At 39.7% G+C, this 24,107-nt stretch overlaps 1 protein-coding gene across 1 annotated transcript in view; it reads left to right on the top strand.

The window, feature by feature from the left end:
• The window catches only part of gli1 (GLI family zinc finger 1), a 38,348-nt gene that overhangs the window by 9,954 nt on the left and 4,287 nt on the right, over window positions 1-24,107 (top strand). Inside the window, exons 2-12 of the mRNA XM_056750994.1 lie at window positions 17,853-17,956; window positions 20,063-20,262; window positions 20,356-20,442; window positions 20,591-20,789; window positions 20,921-21,080; window positions 21,167-21,268; window positions 21,834-21,971; window positions 22,107-22,256; window positions 22,340-22,504; window positions 23,302-23,538; window positions 23,750-24,062. Of these exons, the coding sequence (XP_056606972.1) occupies window positions 17,886-17,956; window positions 20,063-20,262; window positions 20,356-20,442; window positions 20,591-20,789; window positions 20,921-21,080; window positions 21,167-21,268; window positions 21,834-21,971; window positions 22,107-22,256; window positions 22,340-22,504; window positions 23,302-23,538; window positions 23,750-24,062 (1,822 nt within the window). The 5' untranslated portion in view covers window positions 17,853-17,885. The remainder of the gene's footprint in view (window positions 1-17,852; window positions 17,957-20,062; window positions 20,263-20,355; window positions 20,443-20,590; window positions 20,790-20,920; window positions 21,081-21,166; window positions 21,269-21,833; window positions 21,972-22,106; window positions 22,257-22,339; window positions 22,505-23,301; window positions 23,539-23,749; window positions 24,063-24,107) is intronic.

The raw sequence follows: 24,107 nt of genomic DNA on the forward strand, positions 1-24,107 counted from the left end.
GACATGTTCTGCCCCGTCAGCTGGACAGCTGACACAAAGATTTACACCTGTGGGACTCTGAAATAGTGAGTTTGAATGTGAAACGATCAAATGGTAAAAAAATCCTGCTCCATGGTTATTTTATAATTGGATGAGTGAAATATCTGAAATATACACACCTGCGACCGCACACCAGCTGCATTCCACATTCATGCAAAGTTTTTTGCAGTTAGGTTAAAGAATTACATTACCTGCCAGAGCTTTAAAAAACGATTCTAACTAAAAATATAAATTATTTAGTGAACATTTGTCATTTGGCTTTAATGAAATTTGCAGTTAATTTAAATGAGGTTGCACCAGTATGACCTTTTGCATTGCAGTGCATGGCTTTAAATGCCTTATTGATTTTAATCACATGCAAATGCTTTTCTTTCTTTAATTTAACGCAAAACTGCATTTTATTATTCTATAAAATGATGTCACTTAAGGTTAGATGATAAAGGTAAGATGATAATGAATATTTCCATCTAATTCAGCAGTTATAAGCACTAATACTGGTTTGTTTTGGTTTCATTTATGAAATATTTGAATTCCTTTATTGATGGATGTTTGTGCTTCTTGAAGATTCAGCATGTTGGGAACTACATATGAACATAAGATTATGAATTATTTAAAAAAAAAAATGTTTGTGTGAAGTAAGAAAGTGATGGCATGAGGGTGAGTAAATTATGAATTTTCATTTTCGGTTGGATTATTCCTTTAATATGAAGGTCTAAATGGTGGTTGTCTTTGGCGCTTCGGCTGCATTCCCTCACTATGTAAACCAGATTTTATACTTGGCAGCTTTGGAAAGTAACGTTACAAAACGCTAACCGCATCTGTTTGTTTACTTTTTACAAATAGCACGCAAGTGTTTTTTCATAGTTTAATGAGGCAAAAGGCAATCAGGATTTCTAAGTATGTGGCTGGCAGATATTCTGAGAACATGACGCTCATATACGCACGGCTGTCTGTGTAGCAGATCTGGGTTTAAAGAAACCCTGTCAGTAGAGACGGGATTTCATCGGTAGCGTTCAGCCAAACCGTAATAAAAACCAGCAGTATAGCACTTTGTTAACAAATATACTGATCTATAAACACAACTAGTCTGTCATGTCTTGTGTTTGTTTCCTAAAATACTTTTCTTTGTATAGTAAAACCCTCACTTAATTATTTCCCAAAGGAAGATCGTTTGCTCAAATAACATGTAAAAAAAGAGTACAGTGCTATTTGATTAACGCAGATTGCACAGCTCAGGTCGCTGGTCGTGGAAGAAATTGATGAACAATTATATATTTTTTTTGGTCTCAGATTTGAAGAGTAACTATTACAATAACCTTAAAATTACATTTCATGCTGTGTGTGAATGTAAGCAGTCTGTCAAGTTGTAATGCCGAAAGTGAATGAATAACAAAGTTCTTGGTTTGGGAAAAAGGAGTCGACTCTGAATCATGTGAACGAGTCGTCTGTCGTTCTACTCTCAGTTTCGGGTCAGATTTGAGTCACTCCGTGTAACGCCCACCTATGTTCCATTTGCGACACTGCACGCGGTAGACCAATCACAGCAGAATAGACCATCTGACCAATCAGATCAGAGTTGGCTGACAGAAAGACGGGATTTGACAGATGAATCGCTGAACGAATCATTTGAGAGTCAGTCAAGAAGTAAAGTAAAAATATCTGCCTATTATTAGAAAATTAAAGTTTATGTGTACGTTAACTTGTTGTTGGACACTCAATAAACCAAAGTAGAACCTTAAAAACATCAACATATTTACTCTTTAAGATATACATGTGTGTCTTTAGAAAAGCAAATATATCTGTTTGCTCTTTGTGTGATCTTTTCTGTGTCAAAGAGAAACAACTGAGACATTAAGATGTTTGATGATCATTTATACACTATAACGATGTTAAAATGATGGTTAACTACTGGTATTTATTGTTGTTTGTCCGTCTTTGGTTGGGAATCCCTCAAGCTAGTGATGGAGAGTTTGTGAAACCTCTGAGCCGTGTGGTTTACCGCGGCGTCACACACACAAACACACAAGTCCTTGAGACTCTTCGGGCACACATCCAGTCCACATACAGTTCAGAGGTCTAAGACCACACTGGACATCTGAGGGTTTAAAACAAGGTTTAGGATTTCAAACAGTTTTGCTGTAATTTGTGCACTATTTCTTATATTACCATTCGTGCCTTTCAGTGCAGATAGGCAGACACGTTTTTTTTGGGTTCCCTGATAATACTATGGTGCAAATTTTGTCCTAATTCTTTTTTTCAGACATTTAGACTTCTATTACATATCACACACTCCCATACACACACAAACAAAGACAAGTCAACTAGATAGTTGTCTTCACTCTTCCGTTGAAGAGGGTTTCAAGACGGCTCTGATGGATGTATAATTCACAGTCCTGTCTGTCTGTAAACAGTGAGACCTATTTAACAGTGTGAAGTGAGACTTGAAGAGTCCAGAGAGACGACCGTCCAACTCTGAGCCCTTCAGCTTTACACGCATCCAAGAGTCTTTGTACAATCCACATAACCAGCCACATTGTCTAGCAACCAGTCAGCAGCCCAGAGGTGTGTGTGTGTGTGTGTGTGTGTATGTGTGCGTGTGCTTGCTAAGACAGGCTTATACAAGCCACTAGTCCTCCTGTTAAAATGCTAATGTCCCTTTTGGCTTCAGGGTTCAGAGTTTTTCTGGTTGGATATCTTCTGCTGTTGTCGTCTAGACTTTGGAAATCTGTTGTTGTGCATTTTGTGATGACATCTTAGATAACACCATCTTACCAACTCATATTAAGAGTCAGAAAACATTTGTAAAGGTTACTTTTTGAGTTCTACTAAACAGCGCATTATTATTTATTTAACAAAAATATTACATTTCTCTTTATAAACTGATGCTGTTGACCAGTGTTGCGTGTAACTAGTTACTTAGTAATAAGTTACTGTAATTTTATTACTACTCCCTTTAAAAAGTAAAGTAAGGGATTACTCTTTTTCCTTTAAATTTAATTACAGTTACTTCTGATGTAGTTAAACTAAATACATGTATGTGCAATAGTGGATATTGTTCAAAAGTGTAACTTTAAAATCCGCGCTTTAATGTATAATTCTCGCATTTGTAATACTTTGTTCAGTAAATAATACTACTTTATGTACTCTGAACTGACTTTCTTATAAATTAATGTTGCAAGGTGAATTAAATACAAGGTTGCCAGTTATTGTGGCCAACATATATGGAAGAATTTAGTTTTTCTCGATGTGATATTCCCCCCACTTCAAATTGTTTTCCTTCAATGAAATGTTGGAATATTGTAGATTTTTTAAATAAAAGATCAAATGGAGAAACAATGCAGATTTATTTTACAGCCTTCTTTGCTCATATTTACCAAGGGTGCCAATAATGGTGAGCAGGACTGTATTAGGCCTAAACATCAAACATTGCATTACATGACTTAATTGTGTATTTTTGTGTAAACACAGCTCATACAATGTAACAATGAAAATTGTAAAAAGCGCTATATAAATAAAGTTGAGTTGAGTTGAGTTGAGTCATACCTAAATTTGAGTGGTTTTGAAACATTGACTCTTTCAAACCTTTGTATACCATGAAACCGTTATTTGGCCCATGCCTAATGGACGTCAGTTTTCAGTTGACTCAAGATGGTTCTTGCACATCTTCTCAGTGTGCCAGCTTTCAGAACACAGGTTCAATAGAGCTTTCAGCGTCACATCTGGCCTGAGAGTGACCGCAGAGCCCTGAGGTTGAGCTGTACTTTCCGTTCTCCAGGTGGAACGAGACTGGACAGAACTGTTGAAAACGCCTTGTCCTTGGGAACTTTTTTCTTTCGGAAAGCAGGTGAGATGACTTTGTTGTGGGTGTACTCGTATGGGAATCTTCCCACACTTTCACTCTGTCACTAGAAAGCCGTCATTAACAGGCCTTCTGTTTTACCTTCACATGCTAATGACTCATTTAGCGCTGACCATACACACACGCTCGCACACTCCTGGTGTGAGGAGGAAGCGGTTACAGTGGCTGTGTTGCGTCTGTTTGTTACCCAATACACAAAGACAGGGTTCTGCAGACAGCGAGATAGACAGGCCTGAGGACGGACAGAGGAGGATTGGGGGGTGGATATGGCTTTGAAATGACGTGTGAAATGGGAACACTGGTATTAAGTGTTGGGCTCTGGAGGAGGTCTATTGTTACCGTCCCAAAGGTCCTGCTGGGACTCATGATCTCCTGCATTAATGTGAATGTGCTCAGGATCAGACCTGCAGTCGGGGTCAAAGACCTACTAATGACCCACCGCTCCAAACCCGCCCACCGCAACACTTACCAATCTACTCAACAGGCACATGCGTACACACCTGGCGCGCCTCTGCGGGTGGGCCACGCCCCCACTCAACACCTTCATTTACTAAAAGGAAAATTTTGAGGTTAAGTGTAGGGGAACCCCAAGTGCTGATAGGATATGAAATGTATCCATGTGAAATGTATTCTGGGTAGTTTTAAAAGCAATAGTTTGGTCAAATTTGGAACCAACAGTGGGGTTTGCCCATTTTCTACTCAACCATGGTTAAGAAAACTGCTCTTCTCAAATATGCTGCTTTTTTAACCTGTGGTTGAGTAGAACATGGACAAACCCAATCGTTGGGTTATAAATGATCCCGGGTTGTTTCAATCCAAAAGTGGGGTTGTATCAGCCCTTAATCGGGTCAGCTATTTATTGTCTAGATTAATGTCAACCCAAAAAGTTGGGTTCCCCCGTATTTTACCCAACCATGGGTTAAAAACACCCAGACCAGGTTCCACAGACAAGCTTAAGGCTAGTCCCAGACTAAAGGAATTTTGAGCTGTCTTAACTGAAAAAATCTTGCTTAAAATATGTCGGTGCCATTGTTTTGTCTCATGATGCACATCGGTAATGTTGTTTCTAAGGCATTTAACAAAAGCGACTTTAAAAGCCTAAATGAACTGAGGCATAGTCCAGATTTAATCCCAAACCGGGCTCCAGTCTTTTAAAAATATTTGAAAACATTCGCTTTGCTAATATGGCATTGACTTTCAGTATGTTATGGAAATATTGTGAGGACCTTCTGTTAATTGGTTCAGTTAAAAGTTTATTGGCTAAAATAATCTGAAAATGGCCATGCATTGGTAAAATAACACATCAGTCTAGGACTAACATTTTGTGTGCTTTGCCGGTTCTCTTTAGGGCATTTTGTCTCCATTAGTGAATACAGTAACAAAAGTAGCCATGAGCCTGTCGTTCGGGCATTGACACACACGTGTGTGTGAGAGAGGTTGTGTAGCGCGTGTTCGCGGGCATATTTGCACAGCGTTATCCTGCTTGTGCGAAGCCAACAGAAGTGAAGCGATTGTCAACAGTGGAAGTCCATAAAATGTGCAGCTCACAAAGCGTGAGCAAACACTTGATTTACTCAGGATTTCCCAACAAACACTTCACGAGAGAATTAAAGAACTAGACCCTCCAATCTCTTCGAACCTGACCCCGGGTCAGATGTTAGTTATATCCGAGCATCAGACTCAAAATGCTGGAAATGTTACTGTTCTAGACATGTTGCGTGTAAATGTGGTTATGGTATACAATGTTACAGCTGATTCAAGAACACTAATGGCACGTTTGTAAACGGGTAGAGATGAACTAGCTCTAGATCACCACAGAAGGTTTTCTTTTTGTGGTACGACTGCAAAAATGTTACTTTCGAAGACATCGCTGGTTGCAAAACACTGCATTTTGTACAAATATTTACAGATATTTTTCTATTTTTAGATGGTCAGCAGCGCTGGGGCTCCACCATGTTCATTTTTCCTTTTTTTTTAAGTTTCATTCTTTATTTCTACACATTGTAGGGAAATTTAAATTAGTGTTTTCAATTTCAGATTCCTGCATTTTTATATAGATGTCCTATCAAATATGTTTATAAAATCTTAGCATGACCCAGCTTTTTTTTAGGTGTTACTATTTCATATTACTCGGCATCAGAAAAGGGCGAAAACTTGTGTTTATTTACAGATGAATATCAAGCCGCTGTCAGCATTTGAATTAGATTGTATGTGAGATCCATTTACAGCCCTGATCTCTGAAAGAAACCACACAATGGGGCCGAAATGTAAAGCCTCAGAGCAAACAGAAGTAGAAGATTATTGTAAGCATCTTCTTCTTCTCCGCTGGGCCGCTATGAAGCTACGTGTGTAAGTAAAGCAGCTCAAACCCTGATATTCTAAAGGCTGGAGGTGCGAGAGAAACTTTAAATGCTACCTGCTAACATGTTAAATTTCTCCACAAAATGTCAAAAATAGTTATTTGTTTATTAAAGTAAAATAGTTTAAATTTGAAGCATTTCTTGTGAGGTCCTCTCGATTGAGGACGGTGGGCGTGCGTATGATCGAGAAAGATGACGGATAGAGAAACAGACAGATAAAGAGGGATGTACAGTGTGAAGATAAGAAGTGAACTCACAGGGTGACTGGGGGAGGGCAGTAAGCCGGGGCAGGAGGGGTGGATGATTAGAATTCATCTCACGGTGCAAACAAAGGACGTAATGAAATAGAGAGAATGCACAAGCAGAAGAGAGAAAGTGAAAAGGTTGTACGGCTCCCCCCTAAATCACAGCCTTTGACTGGCGGCACAATCGCCGGAGAGAGGAGGGGCGGCCCGAGCCCGGGATACTGGGATGGAGAAAGAGAGAGAGATGGGCATTTATTATTCAGAAGGCTTTTCCCTCCAAGTATCTCGGGCAGTTTGAACAGGAGGTCAACAATTTACTCAATTACAAGACAAACTTCCCAAGAGCCCTACAGCCGGCCGACTCTCAGCGACATGAGAGCTTTTCCTCTCTCACCCGCCTCCCTCTGCTCTTAACTAGAAATGTTTGAGCCTCCTCAGGTAGGAGAGAGTTTAACCTCCTCACCACTTCACTGTTCTTCAGTTCTGAGTTACTGTGAGATCCAGAGAGATCGACAAAGAGAAAAGTGAGCGCAGAGACTCGTTCTTTGTGTTGTAATGAATAAGGAAGTAGCTGATGACCCACAGAGAGGTTTGGATCAGGTGCCAGCGGCCTGTTTTTGTGGCTTGACCCTCTTTAATTTGGTCAATAAAGCCCGACGTTCATGAGAACACCGTAGGTGACAAACAATGTGCAGCAGTCTGTGTGAAGTACCTGCGGAATTGCAGATATAACCTTATGAAATATAACCTATTGTAGTCTGAATTATCCTCAGATTTTGATTCTTTCGTTTACTTAAAAGACTTTTGCAAGTTTACCTACTTTTGTGGGTAATCGCATGTCTTTTTTGTTGTTTGAGTATAATATATAAACCAGAGCCAAATTCACAAAACAGAATATCGGAGGATTGGGGGTCGCCTCCAGTAAACAACAGTCTAGAATCACCCTAGCAACCCTAGCAGCACTTGAAACACTTTAGTTTAGCAACAGCATAGCAACACCCTGCTGTTGTGCTAGTCAGTTTTGTATTGGTAAACACCCAAACGTTCTTCAGAAAATGCACAAAACGTCATCTAGTGTATCAACATCATTTATCCACATTTAAACATCTAGCTTTATACTGCCGTTTATTTTTATATTTCTGCATTTTATTTACATTTGTCTCTGCTATCTATAAGTCCTTGCTGTGTCCTTCACTATTTCTTATATCAAGAATGTCATTTGAGCACTTAACGAAAACGAGAAAACGATTTTGGACGGTGACGAATAAAGACGGTTTCATCGGACGCACCTGCATGGACAGAAGTTAACTTGTGTTATTGGTCTGACTAGTGGCTAATGATATATTAATATTTAATTTATATTATTATTGTTTTATATGATTCATTTATTGTGTAATAATTGTATTGAATAAACGATTTGTTGAATGTTAATCTTATTAAATAAACAATTTGTTGAAGGGGTCGTGTAACTTTGTCACATTTAAAGAAAACATATGGGGCATCTACAGGTTGAGCTTGGTATTGCAGTATAAATTAAATTAATACTATTAAGCTCCATCCACAAACACGTGCAGGAGCAGTAACGTCAGTTTATGTAGTTGCTTTGAAACAGTCTATACCAGGACGGTCATATTGCAGACATTTGTCATAAACATTATACTTAGATTGTACACCACCTTTTTGGCTTTATGGATTTTATCGTAAAATGGTCGAAATTAAATTTTCTTGTAGTAGGTTACACTTCAGTATGGTTGTATTTGATAACGTTAGTTAATGCATTCCCTTTAACCATTAATAATATTTCTACAGCATTTATTTATCTTAGTTCATGTTCATTTGAGCATTTACTAATAATTTTTTTATCAAAAGTTGGAGCTTAATTCAAAATTAACTAGCATTACAAAAAAATACATGCTTAACACTATATATATTTCATGTTAGCTAATACAATTAACAATGTTTAAGGAGTCATATGACGCAGCTAAAATGAATATTATCGTTTTTTTAGGTGTTATGCAATGTGTATACACGATTCAAGGTTAAAAATGCTGTATTTCCACAAATCGTGCATGTTTGTATCTCCTCTCTGAAACATGCAGAATTTTTACACAGCTCATCGCTCTGAAAAGTGAGGTCTGCTATGATTGGCCAGTTAACCAGTCTGCAAGCGTGTGACGGAAATGTAACGCATCTTACCATGTTTGGAACATCAGGTTCCAATGTAATTGTACTGACAGTACTGACTTACGTATACATTTTGCCGGTCTTAGTCAACTCATACCACGAACTGACGTAAATTTGTGGGGGTGTAGTTACACGAGGCGTTTCAGCCAGGTCTGGGTGAGCATTCGCTTTTAGATAGAATGCATCTGTTGTTACGACGCTTACATTTTTTTATTTTACGTGTCTAATAGATGCATGGACAACTTATAAGCACACCAAAGACACAGAAAAACACGTGTTCGCACTGTGATACATTAAAGTTTGGTAAAAATTTTAAAAAACGCTGGCGCAGACTGGCAACTTTTTTTTTAAAGGCTGGCGGGGAAAGAGTTAAATATGCTATGTTAATGACTTGTAAAGGCAAGTTGACTGTACTTAAAAATTTAAGCCAGCGAGATGTCACATTTGGTTTAGCCATTGAGACAGTAACACTTTAATGACGCTTCTCTAGATAAAACAATGAGTACAAGACTCAAAACACAACAGCAGCGAACGTCTCCTCCCTCTGTCTTTGTTTTTCATTCGTTCTGCGAGTGCAGTGATGGAGCTGGAGGGCGTCTGAATGCCACACACAGTCAAACTCTCTCACACACGCACAAACTTCTTGCTCCTAGATTTTTTCCATGTTGTGTGCTGGAAGTTTTCATCGCTCTTTCTCTCGCTTTCTGTCTGTCTGGGGCGGCTCAAAAAGTTCATGAAGCATGATAAAATGAAATAAAATATTGCGAAATAACACGTGATTAAATACAGAAATGTAAAATATGTGTTTATGTTATTCATGTGTTTAATAGGATTGGAATTTCAGGAGTGTCAGGAGCTCTTGGTGTTTAGAAACATGCACATAACCCAAGAAACGTAGAAAAATACATAGAAAGTGATTAAGCCATATACAAGTTGAGTTGTGCGTAGTATAATGTATAAACCACTGCAAAAATATAAATATGTACACTATCGGTCAACAGTTTCTGGACACTTACTCACTTATGTGTTCATATTTTTTCCACATTTTAGAATAATGATAGATTTATCAAACTAATAAAATAAAACAAAGAGAACTATGGGAATTATGTTGTAACTAATATCGCATCAAAGAACCTTTTGAAGCAGTTTTTTTTTAAGTGTTGAATTGACTTATGGCTAAACACTGCTATTGTGTGCTACAGATTTTTGTACTTTTTAAACATTAAGTATTAAAGTAAATGTAAGTTGTGTTAGCATTTCAAACTGGACTTGGGGTGTGGACGATCAGTTGCAATGTGTTACAAAATGTTGACGTCTGTACTAGCAAATTGGTGTTGCTGCCCAAGAATGATGTTTGTTTTACTTGCGTAGCGGCTTTACTGTGTTAAATCTGTTTCTGAAACTCTTTATGAAGGAGTTGTTAAGCTGTTATCAAGCATTGGCTGTTGAAGTTTGTCTGGCAGCTTGTGTGTGTGTGTAATTTGATCATTGAATCATTTGACGTTCAGCATTTCTGAGCGATGTTTGGCTCACGCTCGGGCCACACACACACACACAGAGGAATACCGCGGTACGGCCCTCTGCTTTCGAAGACCGAGAGCAACTTCAACTCATTTACTTCTCATTTCTCTCTTTCTCAGTGAGTTGATGGGCTCATTTGTTAGTGTAGTGATGTAAATGGCTCTTGATGACGCAGTCGATGTGGATGGTTTTCTCTCTCTATGTGATGGTGGAGTGGGTACACTGAAAAAACAACTAATAGGATTTACTTAATTTTTGTGTGTTATTTGCATAATTTTTGCACACAGTTTTTTTTAGATGTAGAGTTTACTTAAAAAAAACTGTGTGCAAAATCTTGCGCAAATGAACACACAAAAATAAGTTAATCCCATTATTTGTTGTTTTAGAGCTATTGGGAATCGTAAAATGAGAAAACAAAAGCATTTCACAGCCTGAATGCAACAGGTGAAGTTTGGAGAGAAAAAGACCGTTGCTGTTGACCATCGCTCATTCTTTCATAGTTGTTCCTTTTACGTAAGAAAGAAAAATCGCAGACAAGATCTGTTTAATATCTCAATAAAGTTCTCTTAGAATTAAATGATATTTAAAAGGGTAGAGAATGCAAACTTTTTGCATTGTGCGTCTCAGATATTTATCATAAAATTGTTTGAAATCTCTAAAAAGTCACGGAGGATTTCATTTCAATATTTGCCCCCATTGGCTTTCCATAGTAGGGAAATAATGACTATGGAAAGTCAATAGTAGGCAAATTCTGAAGTGAACTACACTCTTTAAAAAGGTGCTTTAAAATGTGCATTGAAGAACCTTTCGGTTCCAAAAAGTACCTTTAACATCAAAAGAACCTTTCTGTTTCACAAAAGGTTCTTTGTAGCGAATAAAGGTTCTTCAGGTTATAAAAAAGTAAGAAAGATATGGTTCTTCAGAGAACTTTTGGCTGAATGGTTCTACTACGGCATCGCTGTAGAGAGGAGTGTGCTCCTTTAATATTATTGAAGATCCCAATTTGAACTCAAACGTTTGTTATTCAAATTCACTCAAATCCAGATTCATGTCAGCAAATGATCCAGAATTATGATCCATAATGTTACATAACTGAACAGAGAATGGCTCGGGCTGGAGTCCAGTGTTCTGGCATTAACAATGCACAGGTCCACAGCGCAGCCGTTCTCACTAATGATTTAGACATGCGTGTAAACAGTGTCTGTGACTTTATCCCAGTGCAATGAATCAGATTCGACCTAGAAGGACCACACAATGTGTTGAGCTGCACGTATAGATCTACAGTAACCACTGAAACTATGTACATGCTTTAAAGAGTAAATATTTTTAGTTTTTTTAAGTCCTACTTTGGTTTATGTAGTGTCCAACAACAAGTTAACATACATACAAGGTGTAAAAACACTTTATTTTCTAATTGGGCTATTATTATTTCACAAACTTCTTGACTGACTCTCAAATGATTTGTTCGGCGATTCATCTGTCTAATCCCCTCCTTTCTATCAGCCAACTCTGATGTGATTGGTCAGATGGTCTAGTCTGCTGTGATTTGTCTACCGCGTGCAGTGTCGCAAATGGAACATAAGTGGGCGTTACACGGAGTGACTCAAATCTGACCTGGAACTGAAATTAGAACGACAGACGACTCGTTCGCGTGATTCAGAGTCGACTCCTTTTTTCCCAAGCCAAGAACTTTGTTATTCGTTTATTTTCGGTGTTACAACTTGGCAGACTGCTTACATTCATACACTGCAACATTACATAGGTTATTTTAAGGACATTGTAATAGTCACTCTTTAAAATCTGTGGATCTTCACATTGGATAGAAACATTTCATAGATCTGATGGAGTTTGTTTCAGAATCTACTCAGTCTCGGATCTTTCTCCAAAAATCAGGAGAAATGAAAACAGAAAGGTTGTAGAGTTAAAATAATCTGGATTTGGGTGAATCTGATGAGAAATGTTTGAGTTCACATTGAGATCTTTAATCATATTGACATGACGAATCTGAGCTCATGATTGAGATCTCTCCCGAAACTCTTATAAAGAAAACAATTTACTGTTTTTCTCAGGATAAATTACTGAGTTGAGTCGCAGTTGAGACAAAAATGAAAATTATGTCATCATTTATTCACCTTCGAGTTGTTCCAAATGTATATAAATGTCTTTGTTCTGATGAACACAGAGAAAGATATTTGGAAGAATGCTTATAACCAAACAGATCTCAACACCCATTGACTCCCATAGTAGGAAAAAAACAATGGTAGTCAAATGTGTCCCAGAACAGTTTGCTGTCCTACATTCTTCAAACAATCTTCTTTTGTGTTCAACAGAACAAAAAAATGATAATGTAAATTTTCCTACTATGGAAGTCAACGAGTGTTGAGATCTCTCTGGTTAAAAGCATTCTTCCAAATATATTTCTCTGTGTTCATCAGAACCAAGAAATTTACACACATTTGAAACGAGTAAATGATGACAGAATTTCCATTTTTGGGTGAAGTGTCCCTTTAAGCAACAGTTTCCATTTGCTCTCCTTTTTAATCTCATTGATGTCTAGGAGAAATAACTGAGACAATAAAAAGTGATTTTAGGATTGTGCTTGTGGTTAATGAATAGCATTTATTGCGAAACTGACCCTGCTCTTTCCACACCCTTGTATCCCAGCATACGCGATGTAAGCTTGGCCAATAAATGAAAAATTACTCGCTGCACCTTTACGAATGTGAATTTTAAACTGCATCGGTCCTAAAGCAGACAGAAACATGATCTCAGCCCGCATCACGTCCATTGTGCGTGTGAGGATGCCCTGAACGCTGTCACACTAGCTTAAAAATCTAAAGGTCTCTTGTGATTTCTGTCTTCAGAAAAAAGGGAGTGTTCCGCTGGAATTCATGTTCCTCTTGTTCTCTTTCTAGCTTCATCAGAGCTTCTCTCGTATTCCTGCTCCACTTTTAAAAACTGCAGTGATGGTACCGGATGTCAATCCATGGTACGTTGTATGCTACATTGACATCAATGTGGTATCTTTTGTACACCATGAAACGTTTAAGTATACTTTTTGTATAAAACGGGATCTTTTCTTTGAAAGAAAATGTCAAAATTCACTACCGTGTTTTTTAAGTGGGAGAAGAATTACAGTAGCAAATCCCAACAAGTACGCACAGGTCTGCTGGGCCACCCGTGATTATTCTGGTTATTTTGTCTACTTTACACATAATCCTTGTGGTCACGGTAAGTCCAGGGGTTATTACGAGGTTTCAGAGTCTATTCTGAGTCGCTGTAGATGGTGTGAGACTGTGGTCATAGAGAAAGTGCCTGTGTGTGTTCTCCTATACTCTAGGGAAGAAACTTTCTCTTTAAGTTGGGGATGTGATCTGATTATTAAACTTATATGTCACACATGCTACGAAAACATTGCTCTGTGCTAAGATTAAATTAGTCAGTGTAGCACGCATGCGATAAACTTTGTCAGGGGCATAAAGCCGTGGTCAGACTTGACTTTGAGCAAACCGAAGATCGTTCGGACGGTGGTACGAAAATGGGAGGGTGCGATTCCCAAATTTTTACCATTCTGTACAAAGAGGTCACGCTGTGACGTTTTGATCTTCTTTTGGTCTCATGATTCATCATTCGTGATGCGATTTTGCAGGTCAGAGTTTACCCAACTTTGCTATGCAGCGAAATGCAAACTTTCGTCGGACGGCTTTGCGTTTGCCGGTCTGACGCATGCGTATAAATGGAAGTCAATGGAGGGAAAAGTCAAGTTTGACAACGGCTTTTGTCAGAGCTGCGTGTTTGTGTGAAGTGCGTTTAAAACTAAGACTTAGTTTTAGTCTATTTTGAGAGTTTTCTGCCTGCCATGAAGTCCATATAACGTGGACTCGCGGACGAGGAATGCTCTTTTTAAAATGCGTCATCTGGCTGTTCCGCGTGTCTGACTGAATGAACTACACAGTTTAACGTGCTACATGCATTATACTCATGGATTTGTCTGCGTCTGCACTGTATGAGGATATGAACACGTGAACTTCATCTCCAGAGCTGCTCTGAAAGTTTATTTCACAAGCATTTCAAAGCTATCGGCACAAATGACTCGTTTCAAACTCAAGCATCTTCCCGACGAACAGTCAAAATAAAAGTCTCTTTAACCTGAACAATCAAATTAAAATGTTCTGTGGTGTACTATAGTATTTGCTAGAGAAAATTGTAGTACCGCCGTAGTAAATTGATAGTATACAATAGTACGGTTCAAAAACACTGTAGTATCTAGGACTCTTCATGCGGTGTACTATAGTAAATACTAAAGTATACTACAGCACTTTATGTGGACAAATATACCACTATTGAAAAGTCAATATATCGACTGCGCCATATCCGCGTTATCCTTGTTACGGCATTTACTGACTTAGAAACTACGTGACAACAGTGCCGTGACAAATGCATCTAGCAAGCCACTAGCTTGTTTCGAGCAGTCACTTATTTATGGACCACAATTATACGCAACATCATTCCACGCTCCTTCACAGCGTCATCAAGCTGCGGCATTGTTGTTGTTTTGATTGTGTGCCGTTTTTTACAAACTGTAGCTTTAAATAAAAAGCGTGAAGTAAAAAGTAAAAAAAGTAAAAAGTCCCCACGAAGATTCTAAATCGTGTGTGTGTGTTTGCAGTGCAGCTGTGTTCCAGCTGTGAGCGTTTTGCTGGAGCAGCTTTCCTGCTTCATCCTTCCAGCCCGTGTTACTCTTGCAGTCCTCATATAGAGTTCAAAGAGAAGTCTGTGACTTTTGCACATTAATATCCTGATACAGTAAATGCCTGAAGACATTAACTACACACAGAACAGAGAGTGAGAGAGAGAGAGAGAGAGAGAGAGAGCGAGAGAGAGATGAAAAGAATGTGAATGTGTAGCTAATAACGTTATAAATTATAAACACGTTTTGTGGAAAGGCAAGCAAGCGTGAGCTGATGGAGGTGTGAGGATTTCGGGGATGGGTGGGGGTTACAGGAAACCACAGGTATGGACGGCACAGGATGGGCGGTCAGTCTGGAGAGAGTGAGAAAGAGAGAGAGAGAGGTAAAGGTTAGGAAAGAGAGGCTGGGAACAGATGTTGGAAAAAAGAGGACGCCCTTTTTCAGCGACGTTTCCATGAAACAGTTCATGGTTGCCATCACAACATCTGCTGATTTAACACATTGTACCTAAAATTGTACCTTTATAAACGTGTTTTACTTCTCTCTATAAAATAAGCAAAGCATTGCATTAGCGGCACAAATGACACAAGTTTGATCGCAGTGAACACACACTTTGACTATAACAATAGAACAACTTTAAATATAAAAGAGTCGGCCAAAACATATCAATGCACCTTTAGCTATTGATTCTGTGTTAAAAATAAATTTTTGTGTTTAGGTAACAGGTGGACGAATGCCCAATGTAGAATGTTGCATCCGTCAAACAGAGCATTCAGACTCCCAAAAGCTGCAAAAATCGGACTGATGACTGACCAGCGTTCTTGTTGATACTTTTGCTTGCGTACGTCACGTCCAGCAGTCATTTGTGTTCCCTCGACCCTCGGGTTGAGTTTGATGCCTAGCGAACGAAACGAGACGAATATCTGAGTCTGAGGAATTCCATTAGGGTGGTTTGAGGGATGAGTCGGGTTATAAAAACAATGGCAAAATTGGAAAACAAAGTTCACCATTGAAGAAAAAATCAACAGCACTGCAGAAGTGGGGAGAGACGGGGGAAAAAGAGGTGGAATCTCGCAGCGTTTGGCCCGAGCCCAAGCCCGGCCCTTTCTCTCCTCTCTTTGGGCCACATCAGGAGCGGCTGGCTACATTAGGGCTGCCATTATCCGCTCCAAGTCATAACAGCCAGAACACCCACCTCGACCGGCAGGGAGGGAGGGAACGGCGGAGGGATTGGGGGTTGGGAAGAGAGACGGAGCGAGAAAAGCACTGAGCCAAGAACGAGAGAAAAGGGAGAGAGAGTGAAAAAGTTGTTGCGGATGAGTGTCGGAGACTTTAACACTATTTACGAGCCTTCTGTCTGTCTGCAATATTTATAGTCAAACCATCACAGACAGACAGACATGTTAAAGTCAGAATGGACAAAATCAGGACTTTGAGACTCTCTCAGGAAAATTACAATGTTTTTTTTCCATAGTAGAAGTATTAACAATTGGCCAGTATTTTAATGGATTGTTCATCATTTGTTTTACAATCGTTGTTCTACAAAAATGATAGTTATATGGTTACTGTAGTGAAATGGTGATAAATGTGTGGTTACTATGGTTAAACTTTGGTAATGTAGTAATGTTATTTTTGTAAGAAAGTATCTAAAAATACTGTCTGTTGTATGTTAGTTTTAATAAGAATTAAAGGGATATTCCACCCAAACTTTTTGTCATGAGTCACTTTCCATACTGTTGTTCCAAACCTGTATACATTTCTGAACACAAAAAAAGATATTTGAATAATATTGAAATGACATTTATGAGGAACTGTTTAATGGAAGTCAAAGGTGTCCCAGAGCTGTTTGCTTTCCTAAATTCTTGAAAATATCCTCTTTTTTTGTCAACAGGACATTCTACAAATTTCTACTATGGTAGTCAATGGTGCGTTAAAAATGTAAATTGCTAACATTCTTCCATATCCTTATTTGTGGTCAACAGAACAAAGTTATAACTTAAACAGGTTTGGAACAACTTGAGGTGAATAAATGATGGCTGAATTTTCATTTTTGGTTGGACTATCCCTTTAAGGGCACTCTGGTCTACGCCGACTAATTGCTTATAATAATAATTCTAAATAATTTATAATAAAAATTATTTTTTAATACAAAAAATTGTTGTATACAAATATTAAACCATTTGTGACCCTCATAACTAATTACAATTCAAAGTAATTACAGTAATTTAATATTTGTTTTGAAATGAAATGTGTTTGCTTCAGTGCCTCAAATGCCAAATAGAGAGGATTTTGTATAACATACGTTAATCATTCCTGCTGTTAATGTGTATTCAACATACAGGCGCACACAAACACACAATAACTTTAAATGACATGTCGTTTCTGAGTTCTTGTCCCGTCAATCCATGTGCATTCTGACAGGTGTGTGTCCATATGTGCGTCCACGTGCGTGCGTGTGTGTGTGTAAGAGACCTCCCTCCTGGTATTTATTGGACCAGGCAGCTGTGACTTCATAATAGATCTCTATTTAGCGCCTGAAACTCATTAGCACACGTTACCGGATCCACACCTACACACACATGCACACACATGCACATGAGTTAAAATCACACTCAAACTCTTAAAGTGATAGTTCATCCAAAATGAAAGTTCTGTCACCGCGTGGTTCAAAACCTGCGCACGACTAGTTCTTCCGCGCAGCACTAAGAAGATATTTTGAGGAAAGTCTCAGCGGTTTTGTCCATACAATTGAGTTCAGTATCGTTTGGTAACTGACGTTCTTCAAAATATCTTCTTTTGTGATTTGCAGAAGAAAGAAACTCTGAAAAAATTATGAGAGAATTTTCATGTTGGGTGATAAAATGGATAGGAAGGTTTGAAGCATATGAAATGTGTTCTCATTGGTGTGTGTTTTATATTAACAGGTTTGTAACGTGTACATTTGTTGTCACAGGGGTCCGTGGGTGTACAAGCCGTGCCCGTCTCAATGTTAGTGGATATGCAGCCGCGCCAGGGGCTGTACCACTACGACAACACTGCCCATCAACCAAGCAGAGGGTGAGAGCCAATACATTAACACAACTGATTTACTGCCACACGAATAGTGTCGTTGCTTAACATACGGTTTGTGAGACAAAGAAATCTTGGTACTTGGTTTTCGAGCATCAGCAGGGACTTCTCGACTCTCCTTTCCGTTCCAAACATGACTTCTTCATAAAAACAATGATGTCATGATGGAGGCGCATTGACAGCGCGGTCGGGATACAGCGAGGCCTGTAAGTTTGGCAGTTCTCCTCTCGCTGATGCAGAAATCTCCCCTGGCTCGCTCCTCCTCCCCCCAGCCCTCCTCCTCCTGCTGAATGCCACCCATGTTGAAGCGGCGTCAGCCTCGCTCGCTCTCTCTCTCTCTCTGGGATTCTCTCGGTCTCTCGCCCACTTTCCCTATGACAGCTGCTTATTACTGGTCAGAGAGCAGAAACTCTCCGCATGACTGGCCACACCAGACTCAGGTTACCTCAGAGAGAGACTTTATTCAGTCATTTCATCCCCAAAACAAAGGTGGAAAATGCATTTTTGTCTAGCGAATCGCATCGTTGTAGCCTCGCTGGGTTTGAGGAACTTTTAAATCAGTTTATGACACTCTTGCTTTTACCTAAACGTTGCCACATATCTTCTACCATCCAACCATAATAAATCTATGGACCGAAATGTGCCAAGAAATGTATAAATGTGTCTGCAACGTTAATACGACGATATTCCACATCTTCTGGAGCCGTATCAGAGATGTGTGTGCTGAACAAACCCAGATATCGAAGTTTATTCACTTATCAACCATAGTTTCTGTTGAATCTTTTCTGATTCTTTTAAAACTCATTTCTTGTGTGGTGGCGGCAGAAATTGAGTTTTTAACAAGAAAAGGTTGAGTAAATAATGACAAAAAAAGGTCGAGTAACATTTCAGTGAACGATTGTTACTCTCATCCAACAAAAAAGTAATGGAAACAACAGTGTGATCAGAAATAGTGAGAGAGAGAGAGAGAGAGGTTCGGGGGAGAGAGCGAGTGAGACGTGCTGGATTAGTGTGAGAAGATTAGACTGCTGCCGAACACACACGCTGTTGTGAATCATCAGAGATACCGTCACAAAATATGATGACGATGAAGAAGAGATGAGAGAAATAGACGGAGATCAAGTTATTTAAATCTTGAATCAAAGAGAGAGTGTCAGACAAGGAGAGAGAGAGAGAGAGAGAGAGAGAGAGACAGGAAGAAGAATGTTGGGGATTCCCACTGGTATGCCTTGAGTCTTTCCTCAGATGTGGTTTGTGGAAAAGCTAAAGGTTGTGGCGCCTCTTAGTGGCCATAACCATGCATTACAATTAAACCTGAACATGTTCTCCACTTTTAAAGGGGTCATACGACGCGGCAGAAATTATGGTTCGTTTTAGATGTAATGCAATGTGTATACATGATTTAAGGTTCAAAAACACTGTATCTCCTCTTTGCTCCGCCTCTCTGAAATGCGCAGATTTTTTACAAAGCTCTTCTCACTGAAGCGATGATTGGCCAGTTAACCAGTGCGTAGTGATTGGTCGAATCCTTCAAGCGTGTGATTGAAATGTAACTCCTCTTACCATATTTGGAACATCAGGTTCCTCTTCAATTGTACTGATAGGTACGGCCACCTCACTTGCACATACATTTGGGCGGTCTAAGTCAAATCATACCATGAACTGACGTATATTTATGGGGGTGTGGTTATACGAGGTGTTTCAGGCAGGTCTGGATGAGCATTCGCTTTTAGATAGAATACATCTTTTGTTCTGTCACTTTAGTCTTTGCAATTTTATGTGTCTAATACATACATGGGCAACTTATAACACACCAAAGACACAGAAAAACACGTATATATATGACCCCTTTAAGTGTTTTCCGTTAAACATTTGAATATATTGATGCGATCAAACCTCCTGATCTTATGACCTATGTCCTCCCAAACGACAAAATCAAAATACAGCATGTAGGTTTTTATTTCGTTGTCCAAAACTGGTCCGCAATGTTTTCAGATCTCAAATCCCGCAAAGGAAACTTTATTTTTTTTTGAGAAATTAATATGTCAACAAATAATATGCTAAAATAATAATATATACTCTGTGTGTGTGCAGACTGGCTCCCTCAGCAAGATCTCAATACAGTGAGAGGTTATCTGCGTGTGTGGCGCTCCCCAGTGGTCAGTCAGCAGACAGCAGAGACATGTACAACCCCACCATGACCCCTGGACCCTGCATGGATCCGTACATGAGGCCGCCACATGCACCCCCACCCCACAGCATGATGGGACATCGCAGTATGCCTCCGCCAGAGGGTGACTCTGAACTCATTTTACCCTTTCTTAAAAAAAATCTGTCTTTCTGTTCATATCAATTATAAAGAATGATTAACACTGTGTGTTCTTAAGGTGGAAGCGGCGCCCCCTACTGTAACCAGAACATGATGTCATCGCATCACAGCCAGCTGGGATCAGAGCACATGGGCTCAAGAGACGGTGAGGCGTCCAACTGACTGTTTCTCTTCCATTTCATTGCTTTCTAAGCCGTGTGTACGGTCTTTAAAGCCATCTGCCGTATCTCATTTGCACTTCTTACTTCTCAAGCGTAACGCTAAACAAATGTGATGATTACTGTGTCTGACAGCCTCGTGTTTCGCTACACCCCGCTCCATGTTAAAGCTGAGCAAGAAGCGTGCGCTGTCCATTTCACCGCTGTCCGACGCCAGCGTGGACCTGCAGACGGTTATACGCACGTCTCCCAACTCGCTGGTGGCGTTTGTTAACTCTCGCTGTGGGCAAAACGCAGCCAGCTCATACGGGCATCTGTCTGTGGGTTCCATGAGGTAAATATCCCAGAGTTGCACAATTTGAGAATTTATTTGTGACGATTATTAGATCAAATAAAAGTGCTCAGTTCAGATGTCAACAGAACCTTCCTTATCATCTCATTAACTTCTCTTCCTTACAATTACAGTCCATCACTGGGTTATTCGAGCTCAATGAACTACCAGTCCCGACCTCAGGGCAACATTTACAGCGGTCCACACGGTCACCCTACTCCATCCTGCCATGGTCCTTCGCCTCGCCTGCCCCCGCACAACCCAAGACTTCACGTTACCCCCAAACACACACATGTGAGATTCCACCATCGCGTTGGGTCATACAGCATTCAGCGTATAGTTAGTATTAACACGTTTTTTCTGCATGTGTGAATCTTTAGCTGAAGACCGAACCTGTTTTGGGTAGCGTGATGGACAGCATTAAGAATCTGGAGGAACATTCAGAAGGAGATGTGGCGAGTCCATCGTCCTCTGGAACCCAGGTGATGAAAATGTACCCTCTGTGCTTGACTGACTAAATCACAAAGGCAAATTTTTGTAACTGCGTTTGTGTGTTTGTGCGCTATACTATACGATTTTGTCGTGACCACATCAAGCTTTCTCTGCATAGCGATTGAGGGTGCGTGCGCATTCTCTCATTCATGCAACAATCTTGTAAGTACGTAAATCTGAAAATTCATTTTTTAACTAGAGATGTACCGATATATCGGGCCTACAATCGGCATCGGTCGATACAAACAATTTATCGACAGATAGTTTAAAAATAGTCAGGATCGATATGTCAATCAAGAGAGGTCAGGAAAATACAATGAATTTGTGCTCTGTATTAAGAAAACATTTATTGACAGTATGATGTTCAATATTAATCGGCAGTGATATGAATGAACAACATTCAGAAAGTTTAATTAAATTCTCAGTATCGGTATTAGCAGAAATCAACCTGAATCATTTGCCATGGGTATCTGTGTGAAAATGTAATATCGGTGGATCTCTAGTCTTCACATTTTTGCTTTGCACTGTGTGCCAAACTATGTTCTGTTTTCACAGGATCCTCTTTTGGGTCTACTAGAGGGCAGAGATGATCTCGACAAGGAGGAGAAACCAGAACCGGAGGCCATTTATGAGACCAATTGTCACTGGGAGAGCTGCAGTAAAGAGTTTGATACCCAGGAACAGCTCGTGCACGTAAGTCAAAGAGAAGCAGATTTCCTTTTACTGTTGTAAAAACGCTGAACAATTTCACCACACGGATTTTCAGGAGCAAACTATTCTAGTTAAATCAGAAGCGTCAAAGAAATCAATTTGTCTCGTCTTCAACAGCACATCAATAATGAGCACATACATGGAGAGAAGAAAGAGTTTGTGTGTCACTGGCAGGACTGCTCTCGAGAACAGAGGCCGTTTAAAGCTCAGTACATGCTTGTCGTCCACATGCGCAGACATACTGGAGAAAAACCTCACAAGTGCACTGTGAGTATTTGTGGATTGTCCGTTTGTCGGTCAACGTCCCGTTTTATTTTATGTATTTGTAAATGTGTGTCTGTGTGTCTCAGTTTGAAGGCTGTAACAAAGCGTACTCTCGCCTGGAGAACCTGAAGACTCATCTGCGCTCGCACACCGGCGAGAAACCTTATGTGTGTGAACACGAGGGCTGCAACAAAGCATTTTCCAACGCCTCAGACCGCGCCAAACACCAGAACCGAACACACTCCAATGAGGTATAAAAGCATTCTTCAACATGTACTGTGAACACAGTGTACTAAGGGGGGATCACAGGGTACATAACGATACGATACCGTTCACGATACATTGCTCACGATACCGATAATATCATGATGCGGCAATTCTACGATTAACAATATGTTGTTTGACAATGTTGTTCGAACTATATATCTGCCTGACTATGAAATCAAGTGCAACATTTGTCTCTTTATTAAGTCCACAAAACTTTGTTCATTAGGTAAATTAATGATATTTCAAGTAAACTAAACATTTTGTGCTAAAGCATTATCTTTGTAAACTGACACATTTAACACATTACATTTGTTCTATACTGGCACATTTCTCAATATAACAGCCACTTATTTAAACCTGGGAACATCTTATCGCTAGCAAGATTAAATAAAATAAACCTAAAAAATCATTTCAGTGCAGCAACTTGCATTAAATCTAAGCACATTAATGTTAATTCACAAATATGCATTTATTTTACAGGCTGTCCTTAACTCTTTATCAGACTTGTTTCTTCACAATTCCCTCATTTGCAAGTTAAGCGCCACCCAGTGGATCTATGGTGTAAAACGCTTGGAAATATATTCAGAGCGTCTTGTTTTATTAACTACTGAAAATATTGATATTTGGCGCAGCGTATCGATTCTCGTATCGTACAGCGATGGACGAGAATATATCGCAATATTGATATCACACCCCTACTGTATACACATAAATGCCTACGTTGTCATCTTTTTCTGTGTATTTCTTTTTAAAACCACACTCTCCTACTTCTATCCTTTAGAAACCGTACGTCTGTAAGATTCCTGGCTGCACGAAGCGCTACACTGACCCGAGCTCTTTAAGAAAGCATGTGAAGACTGTGCATGGACCTGAGGCTCACATCACTAAAAAGCACAGAGGGGACACGGGCCCACGTCCTCTAGGATCTGGAATAATCCCCGCAGGTCCTGAACTGCTCATAGAGAAAGAGGAACGAAGCAGAGAAGATTGCAAATTACTTGCTCCAGAATCCACACTGGTAAGATTTGTAGCCAGTCTACATCCGTTAGCTGGATGTTTTTTAAATAATTCACCCAAAAAAATAGTTTTCTGATTCAACTATTCCTTTTAAAAAAGCTCATTATATTTTCTTAATTTTCTTCAAAGGTGTATCTCTAGCGGATATCCATTTGTGTAATAAGTACAACCTTAACGTCAGACTTCCATTCTGTTCCCTCTTTTTCCCCCAGAAATCCCAACCAAGTCCTGGTGGACAGTCGTCCTGTAGCAGTGAACGTTCCCCTCTAGGGAGCGCCAACAACAACGACAGCGGTGTCGAGATGAACCTCAACGCAGCCGGCAGTCTTGAGGACCTGACAACACAAGAGGAAAATGGGAACACTGGTGCAGTTGACTCCAGCGGTGGTGTTGGATCAGGAGGGATGTGCATGTCTGTGCAAGCCTTAAAAAGGCTGGAGAACTTGAAGATTGACAAACTGAAGCAGATTCGACGACCAACACCTCCTGGACGGAATTCAGGAAATAAACTTCCAGCTCTCTCAGGTACAAGACCACATGAAAAGCACCTAACAACCTTGCACAAATTAT

The sequence above is a fragment of the Triplophysa dalaica genome, chromosome 6, assembly GCF_015846415.1.
Source record: "Triplophysa dalaica isolate WHDGS20190420 chromosome 6, ASM1584641v1, whole genome shotgun sequence".
In the NCBI taxonomy this organism is placed as follows: Eukaryota; Metazoa; Chordata; class Actinopteri; order Cypriniformes; family Nemacheilidae; genus Triplophysa; species Triplophysa dalaica.